The sequence below is a fragment of the Poromitra crassiceps genome (assembly GCF_964638095.1).
Source record: "Poromitra crassiceps genome assembly, chromosome: 11".
Taxonomy (NCBI): Eukaryota; Metazoa; Chordata; class Actinopteri; order Beryciformes; family Melamphaidae; genus Poromitra; species Poromitra crassiceps.
The window spans coordinates 27,925,775-27,947,179 of record NC_139643.1 but is presented as its reverse complement, the minus strand read 5'-3'; the positions used below and the strand labels follow the sequence as shown (position 1 = coordinate 27,947,179).

Below are 21,405 nucleotides of genomic sequence, written 5' to 3'. Positions count from 1 at the left end.
ATTGTCTGGGGGTTGTCGAAAGGTATTGTGGGACAGACAGGAAGTTACTGAAGTAGATGTATACAGGGCGCGATATGTTTTTTTCCGGATGATGGCGAAGGCTGGAGGCACCCTCTCTGCCTGTGATTGGCCTAGCGTCAAACGTTCATCCAATCACATTCGCTTGGCTATCCTGCGTCTTTCTACAGTCTGTGGTCAGACAGCAATTTCGCTTGCTAGCATGCATGAAAGACACCACTGTTTGTTTTTGACATATAGTCTGGTCTCTGGTTATTAATGCTGCACGTATGTAGCCTACAGACAAATAAAAAAAAGATTGATGAGAATTGATCAAGGGTTATATAAAAACTCAATACCCATTTACTCATTCTAACACAAGAGGGACCTGACCGACTAATCAGTAACTAATGATCAACTACGATATTCACGAGCTGACATTTGGTAATCATTAAGTAATAATTAACTACTCTGCTCAGGAACTTAGATACTAATCATTAACTAATGACTACCTACTCATTAACTATGATTAACTAGTGATTGACTAATCACACATTATTCATCAACTATTAGTTAATGATTACGGTAGTTTACTAGTAACTACATTATTTGTGTATGTTATTGTAAAGTGTTACTGTATTCTGTTCTCATCACTGTAATCTGAACATACTATATTATCACTGTAATCTGAACATACTATGCGTGGAGGGAGGATATGTGCAGATAAAAGTACTGAGGTTTTAAAACCACTGCAAAGGCAAAGCAGATGTCTATTCGGTCAATTTTATTTAATCTTCATCAAAAACACAAACATTTTCAATAAGTAAAAGCATTTCAACACAAATTTCAGACAGATCCCTTTTGGCTGCATTTTACACAGGAACACAAAACACAGATTTGTGTTTCATGGCTGTCTGAACAAGGAAAAATCCGATTCCAAGTACGGTACATGTCTCTATTTAAAAAGTTGAACCTGTGACAGAAAATCAGATTTTTGTTACTGTGTAAATCCAGATGTAGTAATACTTTCCTGAAGCCTCACAAGTTATTTTTTCCAGGATGTCAGTTTCTATTTAAAAACAGATGGATCAGTAATGGTGAACAGAAGTGAACTTGATAAGCGCACATTTTAAACACACAATTCAAACAAGCTATCATCCTCATATTTGGCACTCTAACTCGTTTCCTTGGCCCTGTACAAAATACTCCAGCAGGTAAAATTACAGATCTAGAATGGATAGAAAGGACATGGGATGTGACCTGCTTTGGTACAGTGCAATAGAAATTATGCTTATTTAGGGTGACCAGATGTCCAACTTTGTATTATTAGATGTCTCACATATTGAGATGATGTCCCACATTTTGATTGGCTCTAGTTTTCAAAAGCCAAACCACAGAGAGACCATTTTTAAAGACTTTTTGTTTCTCTTGTTCCGGCTTTCTGATGTCTTTAGTCTTCTATGACAGACTATCTTTGGGTTGTGGAATGTTGGTCAGGACAAAAGACGACATTTGAGGATGTCATCTTGGGCTTTGGGGGGGAAATAATCACCATTTTGTGACATTTTATAGACCAAACAATTAATCAATTAGTCTAAAATAATCAACAGATTAATCGATAATGAAAATAATCGTAGTTGCAGCCCTACTCGGCATTGGTAACGTGTCCCACATATGTCAGTGGTCCGGCTGGTCCCACATTGTCCCACACAAACACTCTTTGTCCCACATTTGGTTTGCTGGGATCTGGTCACCCAAACATTATTTCATGTTCAGCTGAGCCAGAAGGCAAAGCTCTCAATCTACTGGTCGATCTTCGTTCCTACTCTCACCTATGGTCATAAAGGATGGGTCATGAGTCATGACCGAAACAAGATTGTGGCTACAAGCGGCTGAAATGGGTTTTCTCAGGAGGGTGGCTGGCATCTCCCTTAGGAATAAGGTTTGCGTAGAAAGGAGCCAGTTGAGGTGGTTCGGGCATCTGGTAAGGACGCCACCTTGGTGTCCTCCCTAAGGAGGTGTTCTAGGCACGTCCAGCTGGGAGGAGACCACGGGGCAGACCGAGGGCGAGGTGGAGAGATCATATCTCCACGCTGACCTGGGGAACGCCTCAGGATCCCCCAGTCAGAGCTGGCTAATGTGGCCAGAGAAAGAGAAGTTTGGGGTCCCCTGCTGGAACAGCTACCTCCACGACCTGATCTCAGATAAGCGGTTGAAGATGGAAGGATGGTTCCATGCGTGGACAGAGCAGGAGACTCAGAACACGACAGCATCTGGAATGTTCAGGCAATTGATCCCTTCACCATGGCAACACATCTGAATCTCCTGCACTGTTTCTACATGAGCAAGCAGTCAACAGCAGAGGGGGGAAGTACATCATGTCCATTCACTTCATTCTAGTTCTGTGGGTAAAACATTTTTAGAGACTGGTTCCCCAAACTAGTTATCTGGCCTCTCGATGCATTGTTCTCTTTCAGACAATTGTCTGTTGTGAAGGTCAAAACAAAAATATACCAGGGTTCTTCAGGCAACAAAATTATTAATTACAATAAGCTACTTTGAATGTTTTGTAGGGGCAATCCAAGCTTAAAATGACAATACCTGGTCTACTAAAAATCACACTTAAGCATGTGTAGCACTGTAGCATGAGGCAAAGTATAAGCAGGTACTATTGTTTGGGTCCACGGGGTACTTTTCCATTTTATGCAATTATTACGCCAATTATTACAATATTACGACTGGCCGTTAACAAAAAAGAAGAAAAAGCATGAATGATCATTTTGACAGCAGATCCCTTGGCTAGCTAATGTTGGAGGCTGACTGATGCAAAGCGGCGAGAAAAAAAAAAGAAAAAAAACTCCTCTGTGAAATCTAACTTTACAGGTTGCACATTATTCAGTTGTCAATGTTTTGTTTTTAACTGTTGTAACATTGTAAATGTACTATGGCTCCAGAAAAGAATAATGTTCAAATGAATGCAGTTCAGGTAAAAGTTCAATTGAATTCTAAGACTAAACTTCAAATGCGGCAAACTGCTCTGATTGGACGGATGTCAGTCATTCTTGAGAGAGGGAAGGCAATCAGGGCCGAGTCCAGTTGTGATACGCTGACTGGAGTCGGTCTGAAACTGCCTTTAAATGTCAATCCAGTGTCCTTTCATTGGCCAAACTCAGAGAAGAAAAAGACATTGACATTGTTCAGGTGCAGAATTAAAGAAGGTGGATTCTTACATGGATGCTTCCTGGTCCCACACTGACTTTTCAACACGTTGCACTATGAGACCGGTGTGGAACAAAGTCCAACCAGGAGAATGGTTTTGTTGACACACCTGCTCCATTTACAACCAAGTGACCAGAAACTAGCTTTTTTTTCTGGGGCCTGCTTGATCATAAGTCTGGATTTTTTAAATCAGCCCAGTAGATACCACACCAGACAAGATCAGTAGATACCAGACAAGCCAGTGGACAGCAGACCAATCCAGCAGATATTTCTTCTCTAGTCCTTGTGAGTCTTTCCTTTGGGCTCCTCGTCATAAGATACTCCATATTCATTTACTCTTGTCTTGTCCACTGGATAGAGCCTGAGCAGACAGACAGGGAGAAAAAAGCAGTTAGCACAGAAATGGCAGTGTTTGGTGGATTGGGTTTAGTGCTCAAAGTCGATTTTTTTCTATGTGGCTGCTGGTCATGCTAAGTAAAGTAAGAAATTTCAACACATCACTTGTAGCTCGGATAACATGATGAGCATTTGTCATTATTATACTGACGATGGTCTGAAGACCGAAACGTTCTTTTTTCTGTTTGCATCACTTGTCACTTTTTTTTTTGCACTATGGTGAATTAAAGGGATAGTTCGGGTTGTTTGAAGTGTGGGCGTTGTTTTAGGTGTTTTAGGTGGCTAAATTACGTTTTAGTTGTTGACCCCCCGTACTTACAGAGAAAAGGCTGGTTTGGGTGCTGCTCTGAGTGCCGGGTCTCGTTCCATAATGCGCCCAGCCTGCAGACCACTGTACCTAATTAAGTTAGTGTATCGAACTAGCTGATAGGACCCCACTTCAAACAAACCGAACTATCCCTTTAAAGCCGGATTTTTTGCATCCGTATGTCTCATTTTTTGAAAGTGTGCGAGCCCTCTTCACTCTTTGTTTGGACTATTTACCTGGCCTCACACACCTATGGCAATCGGTTGTAAGCCTGAGTCTTAAAGAGTGCAAATTTCAATTAAGAAATAACCGTTATTTGCATACCTAATTTGGTTAGAAATACTGTTGGGTATGTTTTGTTGGTGAATTACTAAGTGTGTGTGTGTGTGTGTGTGTGTGTGTGTGTGCGTGCGTGAGTACCATCTCTGGTAGAGGTAAACGAGAAAGACCACGTCGTCTCTGAAACAGGCCAGTCTGTGCGAAGTTGGCATGGTGATGATGAAGGCAAACACATCGTCGATGAAGGTATTGAAAGCCTGGAAATGATCAAACAATATCAATCAATCATTATTTCGTACCTGTAGATGAAACGTAGCGTGAGGGCTGCTCAGTTGAACATTTTCTAGGGGGCGCTATCGAGGCATTTCGAAAACACCCATGCCCAAGACCCACATCAGATCGCTATTTCTACCACTTCTGATGCATCTGCAAAGTTTCACAACTCTCCGAGCATGTTTAGCCCCTTAAAAATGCATTTGAATGCTCAGAAAATATTTTTGCTTCACTTAGAAAACAATAGGGCCTCGGCACCAGTCGATGCTTTGGCCCTAATTAACTCATATCAATCTGCAAATATCCTGAGGAAAGGCACCTTGTTGATGAAGTCAATATGAATATAAAATGATGTGAGGAGGAAGAAAACATATCAATGGAACTAAATGCCTGGAGTTATCAATGAATGAATCAAACCTGCTGTATGTGTTTATACATAGTGAGGGTTGGATTTCAATTAGCTAGATATCCATCAATTGATCACCTGTGACACTCCAATCATTATTGAAGGAGCTGAATTCCTGATGAAACACTGAGGAAACTGGTGCTATTCCAGCTAAGATGGAGCATGATTTATTCTATGCAGCAAGTAGTGTTTGATCATCAATTCATTCATTGACAATATGCCTGTAGAGTAGTGATGCACGGGCCGCAGTTATAACCGCGCTGACCGCGGATATCCCGCTCCGTGGGCGGGCCAGATCATAAAAATAAACATTCTGATTAACTCATTGAGTGCCAGCCACTTTTGGAGAACGGACGCTCCCAGTGCCAGAGTTTCAGAGCTTTTTTCAGTGATTTCTCGAGGCCCACAGAATATTGTGTGATATTACTATGTAAACAATGAACATGCAAAAAGAACGATGAGACTCTTTTCTATCATCAGCAAAAACAGGTTTATTGATATCATTTTCCGTTCTTTAGTTATCAGCCGGAGAAGATAGCTTGATTTAACAAAAAAGAGCAGTTTTTTTCTAGAAGCTGAGATAATGGCCCTTTTGTGAAATTAAACATTTCAAACACATCACTGACTCTGAAGCTAATTTTCTGATGTAGTCACACCTCAAAAATAATTTCCTTCAATAAAACAGTGAAGGCCAGGGAATTTTGTTTGGCAGAATAATATTTTTAGCTGCAACCAGCAGCGCTGGCCCCTGCGTGCGCTGCTGGTTGCAGCTTCTTGCTGATCTTGATTTGCTGCTGGTGGGCATCGGATATTCTGGCTTGCGTTTGCCAACCCTGTCCTGCTGCCTGGGTCTGTCTGGGTCAGTGTTGTGTGCTGCTCTGCGTGCCCCCCCCCCCCGCCCCGCCCCGCCTCAACTGCACACTCCTCCTGTATGGGAGGTGGCTCTCTGCTGAGTTTGCTCTGTCTGCACTGTGAAGGGTGCGCGTCGGCGACATCCAGCTTTTTCCGCGTGTGTTTGTCACCGGCTACTACTGTATGCTTCCAGTTGAGAATAATAACGGCTGATCATGCGAATGGGCTGTGCAGCGGACATGGAGGAGCTCAATTGTGGGAGCAGATTGGCTGCTGCCTGCTGCAGGCACATCTAACGTTAAAACGCTTCATGCATATCGATGCATACGGATGCGATGCGATTTCCGTTTCCCCAACGACTTATTCTCTGTTTTTCTCTGCCTTTCTGTTAACCTGGAGCGCACTGTCGCCACCTAAGGGTTCTGTAAAATAGGTTATAGACCTCCAATAGCTATAATATTTGTACAGGAGAGGCAGAAGGCTTTGATCGACGCCCCACCGTCAAAAAACGCAATTGACGAACATGTCCGTCCTTGGCACTCTACGTTACTATTTGAAATGACGAACATGTCACTCATGGCACTCAATGAGTTAATAGCAGATGGGTTGCGGGCGGTTGAAACGATGTATCATTAATGAGGAAAAATAATGTGAATTACGTTCTCTAGACTATGAACGTATTTTAAGCTACATTCTTCGCCAGGCACATTCTTAGTCGCCTATTGTAGATCGCCCAAAGGACCCACGGCCGTAAACAAAACAATAGCAATGTGCTAGGTCGCTAGGCTCCACTTTTGGTCCATATATGGTCAATGATGTCACCCTCAAAAAGGAGTCTCCGCTGTTTGAAGAGAAGACGCGTTCGTATTTTCACATACAATGAGGCAATCAAGTAAACTAAACTTAAAGCTATAGCGTTAGCCGAGTAAACTACATGAGGGCAAGTGGTGGACTGGACATAATACAGCATGGAAGTTGATTTGGAGTCTTGGACTGCAGCGATCGCACCACCGGCAGCAGAAACCGTAAGTTTGATCCTTTCATAGCGTTGTGAAATGTCGGGTGCATGGCGGGCGCGGATCTATAAATAGTATGAATGAAATAATTTGTGCGGATTTATGGCGGGCGGACGGTTCATGCATACACGCGGATTAGGATGGCATAAAAGCTCATCCGCGCATCTCTACTGTAGAGTGTAGATGCTAATGATGGACGTGGCTGGTTATGTTACAGTAAACTCCACATGCCTTCAACTCATATCAGTTACCAACCCACCCACCCCCTCCCTGACTGACTGACTGACTGACTGGAGCTGTATGCTCACCTTATACATGAAGGCTCTCCAGGGCAGGTGGGCCACAGATTTGAACTGTTCAATGGAGGAAGGAACAAAACAAAGTTATTGCGGAACATTTGAAAGAACAGAACATCAAATCAAATGCAGCGCTGCTGTGAGTTTTTTTTTTGTTTGTTTCGAGAATGAAGCACTATTTTCAGTCACCACCAGCATTCAGCATTTTCTCCTCTCAGCACTAAACTGTGACTCAAATTCTCAATGACTCATAGAAATAGATACATTTCATCATGTTAAGTTTAAAAGAAAAATCCCACAAAGCCTGAACTCACCTTATAGTTGACAAACAGCTGAGGAAGCATGAAGAGGAAGCCAAAGGCGTAGACACCTGTAAAAGCCAAGACGAGACAGACCATTATTGTGATTATGATGATCATTTTGATTGTTCACAAAGGCAAAGATAATTGCAACAGCACTCCTATTAAGTCAAGAATAATCTTATATTATTTTCTACTACTATTATTATTGTTATGATTACTATTCCAACCAATGAAATCACTGTCAATTAAAATTTACAGTGGTGTCATTGGTGAATGCATTTATAGGTTGGGAAGCCTTCTACCCAATAAATAATAAATCCTTCTAATTTTCATCTGTTATGTACAGAGGATAAAATAGCTTACCGTTGACCAAACTGTTGATCAACCAAGAGTACCAACTGGGAGAGAGCGAGAAAGAGAGAGGGAGAGAGAGGGAGAGAGAGCGAGAGAGAGCGAGAGAAAGGGAGAAAGAGAGGGGGGGCGGAGTGGGAGAGTAAATTTCAAATGGGTGTACTCGGGAATTAATATATCACACACAGTATGTCAGACCAGAGAAGTCAAGTGAAGAAAATGTGTATGTTATGTAGCGTTTTAGTTTTGCTGGAGTTTTTACTGGCCCACAGTCTTGTGTAGACAACTCACAGACACCTACCTCTTGTATCTTTGGAATATCAGTGCATACACAGCCCCACCGATACACAAAGGGTAGAGCAGATATGATAGATACTTCATGGCCTGGAGAGAAGCAGAGAGCACAGTACAGTTCCTACTATTACAATCAGACAAGATCAACTGTGTTGTCTCTGCTGCTAAATCAGTCAGCTGAGAACAAAAAACAGCAACAAACTGCATGCAGCATGAGACAACAACAACAACATATTTACAGGTACATGTGTGTATGAATACTGTATCAGTGATTGTATAGTGATGTGTAGTTTCAATGCAGTGTTAATGATTATCTGTGGTACAGAGATGCATCCACACTACGGATTTGATGCTTCCACACAAAACTACACATCCCCTCTGCTCTTCTTACTGTCTGACAGATAGGAGGCCCTAGAATGAATGCATTGAGCATAGATCACAATTATGGCCAAAATGAAAATCTCATCATGAAATGTGAGTAAATATTATAATCATGATTAATGGACTCCATGATTTGAGGAACCAACTCATTTTTCAACACGTCTAGCATCTTATATCAACATCTCTAGTGGACACCTATGAAATGAAATCATCATCATCATCATCATCAGTTAATAAATGGGAGCTAGGGCTCTGTCTGTTTCTGTCTGTCCCACTGTGATGTCATAAATTACATCATCAGTGAATTACTCACACACAAGGCTATAGTTCAGTGATGACATCATCAGTGATGTCATAAATCCACTGTGACATCATCAGTGATGTCATAAATCCACTGTGACATCATCAGTGATGTCATAAATCCCACTGATGAAATCATCAGTGATGTCATAAATCCCACTGATGACATCATCAGTGATGCTGGTAAATGGACTGTATTTATAGAGCACATTTTATATAGTCTATCGACTACCCAAAGCGCTTTTACATGAATACCTCACATTCACCCATTCACACTGACATTCACACACTGACGGCGTCTGCAACCATGCAAGGCGCTAACTGCTCGTCGGGATGCAGTCGGGAGCAGTTAGGGGTTCAGTGTCTTGCTCAAGGACACTTCGACACACTACCGGCCGGGAGGAGTCAGCCTCGAACCAGGAACCTTCCGATTCCCAGGCGACAGCTCTACCTCCTGAGCTAATGCCGCCCCATTGGTCTCATTGGCCACACAGCAGCCGAGCTGTGGGCAAGTACGTGCAGCGGCCAAGCTGCAGGGCCAGCTTGGCGAGCTGCAGGATAGGCGAGGCCGTGCAGCGGGCGAGCTAGCGACCCGCATAGCGGGCGAACTAGCAAACCCGCATAGCGGGCAAGCCTAGGAATCGAGCGCGCATAGCGTGCTCTATCCCTAGTGTTTCAAAATAGGGTATGGTTGTACATGATGATGTTGTACAGGATTAATTTACCATACGTGGATATGGTGTGTGTACCTGTCTGTTTTGCACCGTGTGTATCTGTGTAAGTGTACGCGTCTTACCAGAGTATCGTACTCTTCCGTTCTCCGCTCTGATTCATCTAATTTCCCAAACTGTGGACACACAAAAGAAAAAGACAGATTTACAGTTTCTTCCTCAACTTCCTGTGGTCGTAGAGATCATGACAAACACAAAACATTTTTCATTAGAAGTGCTCATTAAAACCAGGGCGAGATTGGCCAAATTTACACCAAACATGGATCCTAATTGTGATCGCTGTCAAACAACCCCAGCCACTTTATCACATATGTTTTGGCTTTGCCCAAAATTAGTAGATTTTTGGCATTCCATATTTAAAAAAAATTCTGATATACTGGAAATATCCATTGAACCTCTTGCCATAATTGCAATCTTTGGTGTGGTCCCGCATGATCTCTCCCTCAACCAATGCAGTAAAAAGATGATAGCGTTTGGTACACTTCTGGCTAGAAGACTTGTACTCCTTAAATGGAAAGATAAGTTTCCTCCAACTTTCAATTACTGGGTCAGAGATCTTATGTATCATCTAACCCTAGAAAAAATCCGATACACTACAAGGGGTTGTGCTCTCGACTTTTATACCATCTGGCAGCCAGTCCTGGACCAGGTAGAGAAAATGGACGCTTCAAGCATATCAAATGTATAGATTTACCCCCCCCCCTCTCTCATATTTATTTTCATTAATCTGTTTTTGTTTTTTTTTGTTTTTTTGTTTTTCTTCTGTGTGTCTTTGTGTATTGATATACCATACTGTGATGTATGACATGATGTATGTGGTGTAATAGGCTAGGGGTTCTCGTGGGATGGGTTTTTGTTTAGAAGTGTCAAGTGTATTTAAATCTGTATTTGTATTTTGTATGATATACAGAAAACGAATAAAAAAACTTTGAACAAAAGAAGTGCTCATTAAATGAGTGTAGTATGATATCCACTGAAAGTAGTGAGAAGGCTAATCCCTGTGTCTATCACATGTTTTGTTTATCCATGTATCACTGCCTTAAATGTGTGGCGGTGGCTCCAGCATCTGCTCTGTGTTCTCAAGGAAATCCCATTCCGGTAAAGTGGTAGCCTAGGTAAACCCAGCCACCACGTGACCTGCTCTCTCAGTTCCCAGTCACTATAGTGACTGAGAACAGGTCTGAGAGCAGGTCACGTGGGGGATGGGTTTACCCAGGCTAGTAAAGTGGTACATTACAGCAGCAGGGAGAGGAAATCAAATAAAATAAAATCTACTGTCAGAACACCGTGCACAGGGGTTAGAGAAAATAGTGCTGATGGTTGACGTATCACTTAATTAACCATCGACATACAGACATTTAGAGTAAATCCTACACTGGCTATATTTGATTTATACCGTATGGTAAAGATGTACAGCAGATGATGGGAAAATAACCAGTTATAAGGAGTTCTGAAAAAGCTGACAGACAGACAGACAGACAGACAGACATACGCACACCTACCAGGAATGTCGGTTTGCCTCCTTTCCAGAAAACCTGAATCTTGAAGGCCTTCTTCACCTTCCACACCTGGCACAAACAACCATTCCCAAAACACAACATATTATAGAATCTATATGATTAATCTATAATATAGATTGATCAGTAGAATCCATCTCAACTTGATTTCTACTTGGGCTTACCCTTAAAGCACGAGGCAACATTTTGATGTAAAAATACACCTGTCAAATCAGCCTGAATTACCAATTTGTGCTACACCAGAGAGAAGCATTGCATTCTCCATAATGTATGCATGCTTATGTGGAGTTGTTTTTATCTTACTAATATAACTTGGTGGCAGTCCGTGGCGCGGCGCACAATTGGAGCTGCGTCTGCAAGCCGGCGGAGCGGGCGAGACCTCGAGGCCAAACCAACGAGGCACGGTAGAAATTAGCACTGCCAGTTCAGCAGGCGAGGGACGCTAGATATGCATCAGCAATTCCCAACCTGTGAGCCGCGGCCTTCTGGTGGTCGGCGGAGGTATTGCAAGTGGGCCGCCAAATAATTTGGAAAAATAAAAAATAAAAAGTACATTAAACATATTAAAAACCCTTGCTGATGGACAGCTCCTTGAAAAGTGTAACACTGAAAACGCTACAACATGTTTCAGATGCTGTGTTAGTGACTGCAGAAATTAAAAAGTGCTCTGAGAAGGCATTACTTTTTATGGGGTATATTCTTTATGGGGTCGGAGGTGGGCCACGAAAACGTCAAGTGGGCCCTGAGTTGGAAAAGGTTGGCAAGTGCTGATATAGGCATTTATGGATTGTGTGTGTGTGTGTGTGTATATGCATGCATGTGTATATTTGTAAGTACCATATTTACCTCAATCATAGAGCCGATGCCAGCAGGTATGAGCACCAGCAGGCTGGTCTGCTCATCGAACAAATAAAGGAAAATCACGATGGTGCTGAAACATCTCCACAGCACTGCAACACAAACACACAAGCCAGATGAGATGTTACCAAGCGATTCTGCCCACGTTGTTGGCACAGCTCAAGAATCACTTGGTCCAATTAGGCAACTAAACAGATTTTTTCACACCAGATGATCGAACCATTTCCGTATTTTCAACTGATTAGACACACAGTCCACAGGTTATTTCACTTTATGTTTCCTATAGTTCCCACTGTCCCACAATCCCTATTTCTATAGATCTCAGTTTTTAGACATTGCAGAGTTACTATTTGATGTGTCAGACACAAGCAATTTATAGTATCTCTAATTTATTGTATTTTTTTATATAATTTCCAATGTTTTATTTTGACAAGTTCCACAACCAAATTATTTTTTATACTTGTCAGACTTGCATGGGGACCACTGCCATTTCTAGTTCAAGTAGTTCCTAGGTGTTGTTTCTAGGGTTGCACTGTTTGGCCATTCGGACATCTGTCTGTCATGTCATCCACGGCTGATATGATTTATTCATTGAATTGTTCAATAATGTTTTTAATTAATTCTTCTTGTTCTGTTCAGATTGTGGTTGTATGGGGCAGCTCCAACCAGTGTCAAAAAACAAACATGGTTTCAGTGTCTTAGGGCAGTTCTACAGAAGCAGCAGCAGCAACGTAGTGTCAATAATACAACTGCACTAAACTCTGTCATGTCATGACAACATGCTCCAGTACTCTGATTGGTTGAATGCTGTAGCAGCGGGTTACTGATGACATCCCACCTGCTTTGCTGGACATTCCCACCATGCTTTTCTTCTGCTTCCAGAAGCTGATGTCAGATTTGAAGGCCAGGAAGTCAAAGAGCAGCTAGAAAAGAGAGAGAAGAGAAAGCACAATACAGACTCTTAGATATCCATTAGAAACTAGTTGTCATGCTAGTTTAGGTACTAGCATGACAACTAACATGACATATTCAAGATTGCTTTGTTCTCGTTTCATTGTTGAGATGTTGAATGAATCATTTGAATTAAGAAAGTCAAGGTTATAAATGCTACAATGTGAAAGTGAAGTTTAGAGAAGATAAAAGTGCAAAGAACAAGGAGACCTGGCAGACAAATGATAAACAAACCTAAGCCCTTACGGAGGGTGCAGCTTTGCAAGTTGGAGAATTGCTCAGCGGAGATTTGCATTGTACAGGGTGGCGTCTAGTCCTATTCTATTTTCTTCTATTCTGGTCTAGTCTATTGTGGTCAAAGCCTCTTGTTCTAATCTAGAGCAGTGGTTCTCACATTTTTTCACATGAGGGACCCCGGCCTAAACTGAGAAAGATTAGACCACGGACCCCCATTTGATAGGTGCTAGAGGACAGACTAGAGGACAGACTCACATGGAAGGCAGCTACGAAGAAGGTGAGAGCCAGGAAGTACAGGTTGGTGTCGACGAAGATCCCTTTAATCTCATCAGCATCCTTCTCTGTGAAACCTTCAACAAACACACACACACACACACACACACACACACACACACACACACACACACACACAATATTAGAATTCACGACTAGCGATACAGACAGGTATTGAAGTGTTAATTTTCAGACCGTTTAAATACAGTACGCGTTGCAGAAAATTGTGGGACGACATGGATCTGTGTGTTACAAGTAAAACTCGTATGTATGTATGTATCTATGTGTGTTTGTGTGTGCGCGCGCACATCTCATACTAAACTACTATATTGATTACAAAGCATCCTACATGTGAATCCAGAATCATAGCCTTGATGAAAAGATGTAGCGTCACTATGTCCATCTATCTGAGTGTCTCTCCCTCTGTGTGTGTGTGTGTGTGTGTGTGTGTGTGTGTGTGTGAGCAGCATACCAAACTGTTGCAGTGAGTAGACGGCGTCTTGCATGTGGATCCAGAATCGTAGTCTTCCCAGAGAGATGGAGTCGTAGGAGATGGTCAGAGAGAGCTCCTTGGAGGTGCTGTTGATCTCCTACACAAGCACACACACACACATTAGCTGACTGATGGTCAACTAGATTCTAAAATATTTATTTAAAAGTAATACTTACCACTAGATCCTTGATTCGGTTGCTGAGCTCATCAACAAACAGCAGAGGTAGATAGACCATCTTCCTACCATTCTGGAACCTGAAACACACACACACACACACACCACACACACACTTTTGATGTCCTCTGATGTCTCCTCATCTTAATGCACCCTTTCAACAGTGGTGTCGTTTCTAAACTTAGGGGCACGTGGAGGTACTGCAGGGGGTACTTGAGCCAAAGGGGAAAATGGAAAAATGTAAGAATAAATCATGAAAATAAACGAAACGTTAATACATCTGCTCAGGAGGCACTAATTGCAACTCTTTCACTTATTTTGTAATGTTATATTCTTCAAAAGGTGAGTTATCATTCATTCATTACATCATTATGCTATAGTTTTCTCTTGCTTTTTCTAAGCAAAATCTTGTAGTTGGGTAAGGGGGTACTTGGATTCATAAATCAGGGAAAGGGGGTACTGAAGCCAAAAACGTTGGAGAACCCCTGCATTTGGGTGGCTCACCTGGTAGAGCGTGTAGTGTACCACGCTTGGTTCACACCAAAAACCATCTCAGAAGCAGCATGTCACGGAAGTGTCGTGCAGGAGCCTTACCATTCTCACCAGAAGCACTCTGTTTTGCCCCGCGCCGCCCCTGCCCCCGCTCACAACTTGCATTGACTTCATGCCTGGTTGCTCGCGTACTACTCGCGTGAAAAATAGACCAGACGCCTAAACTATCGCTGCAGCGTCGCTTCAGCGTGGCGTGGTGAGGCAACGCGCTGCGGATGGTGTGATCCTTCTCCTCTGTTAACAAGGACGCCAAAATGAAACTGCCTCCATGCGTTCGAATCCGACCCATGGTCCTTTGCCACATGTCATCCTCTCTCTCTCCCCACACCTTTCCTGTCTATCTACTGTCCTATCCACTAAAGACAAAAAATGTCCAAAAGACACTGGCGACGTACGGCACACCGGCAGTGGCTGGTGTGCGCCACCCCCGCGACAGTTCACGTCTCTTTGGCTCCGTTGTCCCACGCTGTGTGTAGTCGGTCGGACGCTTCCTGTGTGTGCTAGGGGCGTCACATGGGTGTTTTGCAATTCCGGATTCATTTTGGAAAAGCAGATGGCTGGATTTATGTAGAACACAGGGCTGAAATTCTTTCACACAATTCTGAGTGAATGTTAGTGGCGATGACGGTAAATTGCATTTTTCTTCTTGTGAAAATGAATAAAAGCTTGATAACAAAAACAGGACCATTTGGTAGATTTAATGAATGGCCAAGATGATTGTTTTGTGGAATGTGCGTCTATATAACTGTGATCTTACACTCTGAGGTATCTGTGCACGTCACTTGGCAGGGATTCTCTATCGAACTGGAAGTGGTCGCTGACAATGTTGAGTGTCAGGCGGGACCGCCAATGGGAGACCGGGTGATCCGACATGGAAGAGGGCCCGCCTCCACCTCCTCCACCTGCCGCAGGCTTGCCATGATCCTTCTTCTGCTGCTGGGCTTCTTCCTTCTGGCTCTGTTACAGGACAGACACGTACAGACATACAGTAGACAACATTGACATCAGGCTATCCATTTTACTCTCAAAATAGATGTAGGCTTTGGAACAAAAGCCTTTTGCATCTTATATCAATACGATGTAAAAGCTATAGTACCAGAGGTGGGTAGTCATACACATCCTTATATTAATATTGTATATAGTTATTATCATGAGTCTCTAAATATTCATACAATGTGGTTCCTCTCCAAGCCACACTTCTACAGAGATGCTTTCAAATGCATCCAAACTGCATTTCTACATAGGCGTTTGCATTGCTATCTAGTGCATCTATGCAACTTGATCTTCTGCAGCTGATGACAGGTGGTGTTGGTGGAACATGGCGAGTGGTCTGCTGAGTGACCATGAGAAGCGATTACGATGCATTATGACCTGTGTTTGGTCCTCGGCAGCTATCAGAGAGATTTCCGGCAGTTTAGGGACCATGTACGTCGTGAGCTGAGCCACCAAGTGGACCTGTCTTGGGTCCTGCCACGGAGTGATGCCAGCCTGATGGACGAAGATTAACGCGTACAAAGTCCCGTTGTTGCGGGTCTTCTTTGGGAGGGAGACATTGACTATCCTGGAGGGAAGAAGAGGAGAGAGGAGGAGGAGAGGGAGAGAGTAAATATCTCTAATATAACACGTTTTAGAGCAGCGGTTCTCAACTGCTCTAGCCTCACGAGCCACATTTTTCCTTAGTCATTAAGTCACAACCCAAATTTCAGATTTGAACCACTTTGCAAATGGCCTTGCCAAAATTTAGCCAACATTTTGAGTATCACTTACTTAGCCCCTTTACTGACACGCAAGCAAGAAACTGTTGGTACCAATGGCTGCCTTAGGGTCTTTTAGTTTCATATGATGCCAGAATTGTCACTCTAGCTACATTTGGGCACGCCAGAGCCTCTGAAAGATAGTAATGGCGGCCGTGGACGCCAGCATCCTCAAGAACTTTGTTTTCATGCACACATCCGCAACCCCCTCAAAATGGCCCAGTGATCGACTTTTGGGTCGCGAGTCCCCACCTGAGGAACACTGTTTTAGAGCACAATCAAATACACTGTGAACTGGACAAGGTTGAGACACATTGTGGACTGCAGTGCTGCAAAGATGAGTCAATTAATGAATAGACATAAAATAATTATAATTTTGATGTTGGATAAACCACTGAAGTCATTTATCAAGTAAAAATACCAAACATTTGCTGCTTGCAGGCTCAGCTTTACGATTTGCTGCTTTTCTCAGTCTCATATCATTATAACATTTATACTTTGGGGTTTTTTTTTTTTTTTTTGGGCTGCTTGACAGACTAAGTAAGCCATTTTAAGAATCACTTGGAGCTCTGGTAACTTGTGATGAGCACTTCCCGTCTTTTTTAAACTTTTTACATTTTATTATTAATTGGTCAATCCCCAAAAAAAAACAGAATAATAAAAAGCGTTACTTGCAGTCTTAGTGGAGCGTTTGAAAGCCAGCGTCTGTAACAAACTGCCCTAACCTACAGTAGATGAATCGACCTCTAACCTAACTGAACCTGGTCTGACTGACTGGACAGCGACACCTGTCACAACCGCTCCAGACCGAGAGAAAAGCTCCACAAGCCCCAACGATTAATCCGTTAGTAATTCAGAGTGGCGTGTTTCCTGTATTTCGTGGAAAGCCTTTACATAGTATTCTCTTTTTAATACCTAGCAGTATTACATTGACCTAAATAAACCAGTGATTATGTAAAGGATAAGCCACGAGAGGCCTTGTTTTAACACTCTGTGATAAGGTTAGGGATGCACCGATATGAAAATTTTGGCCGATGCCGATATCCGATATTAACATTGCTGTTATGGCCGATAACCGATATTTACCGATGTCGATATGATCTGTATAAAAACACATTTCTATGATAATAAAATTTTGTAGATACTGAAAAACACATGTAAACACTGAATTTGAAAAAGTAATGCATTTCTTTATTTCAAAAACATTTGTAAAAGCCCATAAATCATAGATTTACTGCATTATTTCATCTCAATGTGAAGAATTTGGCTGATACCGATAACCGATATTAACATTGCAACATCGGACCGATACTGATATGTTAAAAAATGACTATTCTACAACAGCATGAGTGAATACTGGATTCTGATTGGCTAGCAACAGTGGTAAATAGGCCAACAATCTACAGTTCGGCTCCAACCGCAGTATCACTCCGCTCCCTGATGAATGAAGAACACCTGTGCTGACTCCGCCCACTGTTAGCCTGTCAGTCTACAAATCTCTAACAAGGAAATGTCCGATTTCGTAGTAACGTTTGATTTACTGGGTGGATTGAGTTTTGAGCAGTGGTTAGATGAAGATGAAGGTGAAGTGAACAAAGAACGACATGGTGAAATTGGGGAGAGAGAACTGGCTGAGCTTGAGTTGTCACGGAGTGAACCTGGGACTGTCAATGGAACTATATTCTGTGGCGGAAGGATAAATGTATTCTGAAACCAGTAATGATTGTAAATAAATGAATTGAATGTTACAATTGTGTATTTTTTATATTATGTGGTAGCTATTGTAGAAAAGAAATTTACCACTCGAGGAAGGGGGTTGTGGCCACATTTACCACTGGTACAGGGTTTATGGCACTCGGCTTCGCCTCGTGCCACAACCCTGTACCAGTGGTAAATGTGGCCACAACCCCCTTCCTCTCGTGGTAAATTTCTTAAACATTGGCCGATACCGATATGATTGCCGATATATCGTGCATCCCTAGATAAGGTCTTTTACAAAGATGTCAAATCTGACTGAATGTTTTCTCTTATGCTCAGGCTGCCGGTTCATTACAATACTCTGGAGACCCAGAGGAAAAAAAACCATCACGCATTGTTTGATTGCCACCTACCTCTCAAACTTGCTGCTGACGTCAAAGTCCTCTTCTTTGTGGATCAGGGTGTGTCCTCCATCTGCATTGGGCCGCGACGCACTGTAGATACTCAACTGGCAGACAGAGATAGATATGAGATATATTATTATTATATTTAGACTGCATATAAATGGTGAGAGTACATGTGACTCAGACAGTGAGGCAGATTTCAACCCACAATGTCACGAACATAATGGCCTTCTTCCTAGCCCCGCTGATCAAACCAAACCAACCACACACAGCAGGCAGAGAGAAAGACGGATTGATTGAGCGAAGGGGCAGCTGGCAAGCTAACAAATATGAGAAACATAAGAGGCTGAAAATAAATGCAGACAGAAAGAAGAAAGGGGCAGAAAAAGGCCGACCATCCATCCGCTGTACTGACCTGTAATTTGGGTTTCCCTGCGAGGAAGGGTGTAATGCAGTTGTCTCCGCTGGGGCTGTCGCAGGGTTTGGTGTACACGATCCCATACATCACCCAGCAGGTGTGCAGCACGTACACCACAAACACCCCCACGATCAGGGTGGTGAACGAGCTTTTCTGGAACATTTTGCTAGCGTCGTCTGGATGCGTCGTCTCCCGCGACTAGCTGAGGAGCAGGGCCATGTGTCTAGAAGGAGGGCAGGCAAGCAGATAGACTGTAGTTAGTAGGTCCACCTTCCCATGGAGGAAGAATACGGGGCTGAGCAATTTATTAAAAACCCAAATTGTGTGAGGAGGGAATGCTGCTGGGGGGTTAGCATGTGCTCATCAGATGGGAGAACTTTGTCAGGTAGCCAGTAGCCACTAGCCAGCGTGTCCTCAATCAGCTGTTTATTCTAAGGACGACAGCACTTTGTCATCAGAGGAATTACATGATGGTTGACGATGAGGACTCAGCTTCATGCCCTGCTGGATGGCATGTTGTAAATGGGTCTTGTTTTTGCCACAGAGTAGTGTTACTGGTTCAGATCAAGAGATAATCATCTGTCAAGACTATCGTGGAGAATCTAGTCGAACTTGTTCTCTCTTCTTTTTTTTGTCACTGTGTTGTATCCGTAAAATAAAACTGGCAAGCTACTTCACAGCAGGGCCGCATGCGTGGAGATAATATCAGATTGTATGATAGAGCTTGACATTAACACTAAAACTAACAGTACACTTTTTTCAGTCTTTATTAGAACTAGTGCAATACCCGTCGTGCCCGTTTCCTCCCATTCACCCCCCCCCCCCCCCCCCCCCATGGGTACATCTACCGAGTTGAAGAATATGACACACACACACACACACACACACACACACACACACACACACACTTGCCAGACATATTGACATAGTGACAGACACACAGACACTGCTGGAATTATAGTATAGATATAATAGACTGATTATGGGTATGGACACATTGGTGATATGCTGTGTAGAAATCTCAACCATAATAACAGTCACAAATTTACAATTTTTCTTTGGCTGGTAGGTGGAAATTTACTGCAAATTTGAGTGGAAGTAATTGACCAACAACATTAGGCTGGTGTCAATTTCAAGCCCTGGACACCATAACGCTATAAGCCTAAAACTAAAGCACTATTTTCTTACTAAATCCATAAATGCTCAACAAAATGCCTGAGTTAGCTGTCAAGATGTGAATAATACACTGCGATACTGACTGCCCTGTTGCCCGTACGCTACAGTTATATACATAGGGTTATGCTAATAATTAGCTACTTTAATTATTATTTTTTACGTTTCTTACGACGTTGTGCTTTTGGCACGGTTGTTACGCCCCTTCAACTCATCTGGCTGCTTCAAAGTTGCACCCATGCTACAGTAATTCAGCAGGTTTTACACACATTCTTCTATCATATTTTGCAGCGTTGCGGAAATGCTAAATGTAACGTTAAATGAACGGGAACATACCAGGCGATGTGAATCTGGCAAGCAGCTAGCTGTCAGTGCACCCGCAGCTGGACCACCGCAGCTGGACCACAATGGGCTATCCACCCATTGACTTATCCACTCAGCCAGGTAACGTCAACGTTTAGGTAAACGCAGCGACATCGTTTCTTCAGAAGCTTCCAGTGTTTCTGTTCGAGTAACGTTACATTTGTGGCTTTTTATGCACCCGTCCTCTCCTTTCGGTTCAAAAACTATAGTCCAAGATTTGCAACCGAAAGCGTGAGGTGGATCTAACCTATTTCCGCCATTCACTTCCTGTTTGATCCTTGAACGAGATTTGGAGGGCTGGTAACGCGAGAATCCCCAGTGCCTTCTTCTTCTTCGTTGCATTTTTTGGCGGATTACAATCCAAATTTTAAGGTGCATACCGCCACCTACTGTACCGGAGTATGTAGAACAGGATCAAGTCTACATTAGTCCAGGAAATACAAATAAATAAACCACTATATCAGGGATGACATCATCAGTGATGTCATATACCACTGATGACATCAGCCCCACTGATGTCATAAATTCTCTCTCTCTCTCTCTCTCACACACACAAACACGCGCACACACACACGCACGCGCACACACACACACACACACACACACACACACACACAGTGATGATGCCATCAGTGATGTCATAAATTGTGACATCATCAGTGATGTCATAAAAGCAGCCTGGCAAAACATCCAATCACGCACAGATCCGGATGATTTTAACCAGGCTAAATAAAGTAAACTATTCTGCTGGCAATTTCAACTCGTTATTAGTGGTAATTTTGGGAAATAAATGGATTACTTGAGGAATAGATCGAAACGCACACGAGTATTGGTTTACATTACAGGAACAAATATTCAAATAAAAGATTGTAACCACATACTATCACTGCGATGCAGAAATTCAGCTGTGGGAGTGCGGCTACAATCTTTGACTTTGAAATGAATGGCTTACTAAAATCTGTATTTGTTCTCTGAGTCTTGACAGACGTCTTACCTCAGTGGGTTGTTCACATGTGCATATCAAAATTAGATCCCACAGTCAACATAAAAGACACCTCCAGAAGACAGATACACAGTCACACACTCAATGTACGTTTCAGCCTCCGAGGAGCAGGTGTTTGGAAGGCATTGCTAGATCA

General features: G+C 42.7%; 1 protein-coding gene across 1 annotated transcript; it reads right to left on the bottom strand.

Annotated features, from left to right (window-relative positions):
- Positions 1–777: 777 nt before the first annotated feature.
- Positions 778–20,461, bottom strand: LOC310784538 (lipid scramblase CLPTM1L-like). Its single transcript, XM_083645524.1, has 18 exons — positions 20,240–20,461; positions 18,728–18,953; positions 18,322–18,416; positions 15,828–16,017; positions 15,214–15,413; positions 13,906–13,984; positions 13,709–13,826; positions 13,219–13,313; positions 12,614–12,698; positions 11,764–11,867; positions 10,903–10,968; positions 9,466–9,516; positions 7,996–8,078; positions 7,707–7,741; positions 7,356–7,411; positions 7,054–7,098; positions 4,340–4,455; positions 778–3,577 (listed from the first exon to the last, which is right to left on the bottom strand). The coding sequence occupies exons 2-18, from the start codon at positions 18,890–18,892 to the stop codon at positions 3,493–3,495; spliced, it is 1,668 nt and encodes a 555-aa protein (XP_083501650.1). The 5' UTR covers positions 18,893–18,953; positions 20,240–20,461; the 3' UTR covers positions 778–3,492.
- Between the last annotated feature and the right edge of the window lie 944 nt (positions 20,462–21,405).

Coding starts and splice junctions, on each gene's coding strand:
- LOC310784538 (XM_083645524.1), bottom strand. CDS start 18,892: ATGTTCCAGAAAAGCTCGTTCACCACCCTGATCGTGGGGGTGTTTGTG. Junction 13,985..15,213: donor GTGCACAGATACCTCAGAGT/GTAAGATCACAG, acceptor TGTGTGTTTCAG/GTTCCAGAATGGTAGGAAGA. Junction 9,517..10,902: donor GAGGCAAACCGACATTCCTG/GTAGGTGTGCGT, acceptor GTGTGTCCACAG/TTTGGGAAATTAGATGAATC.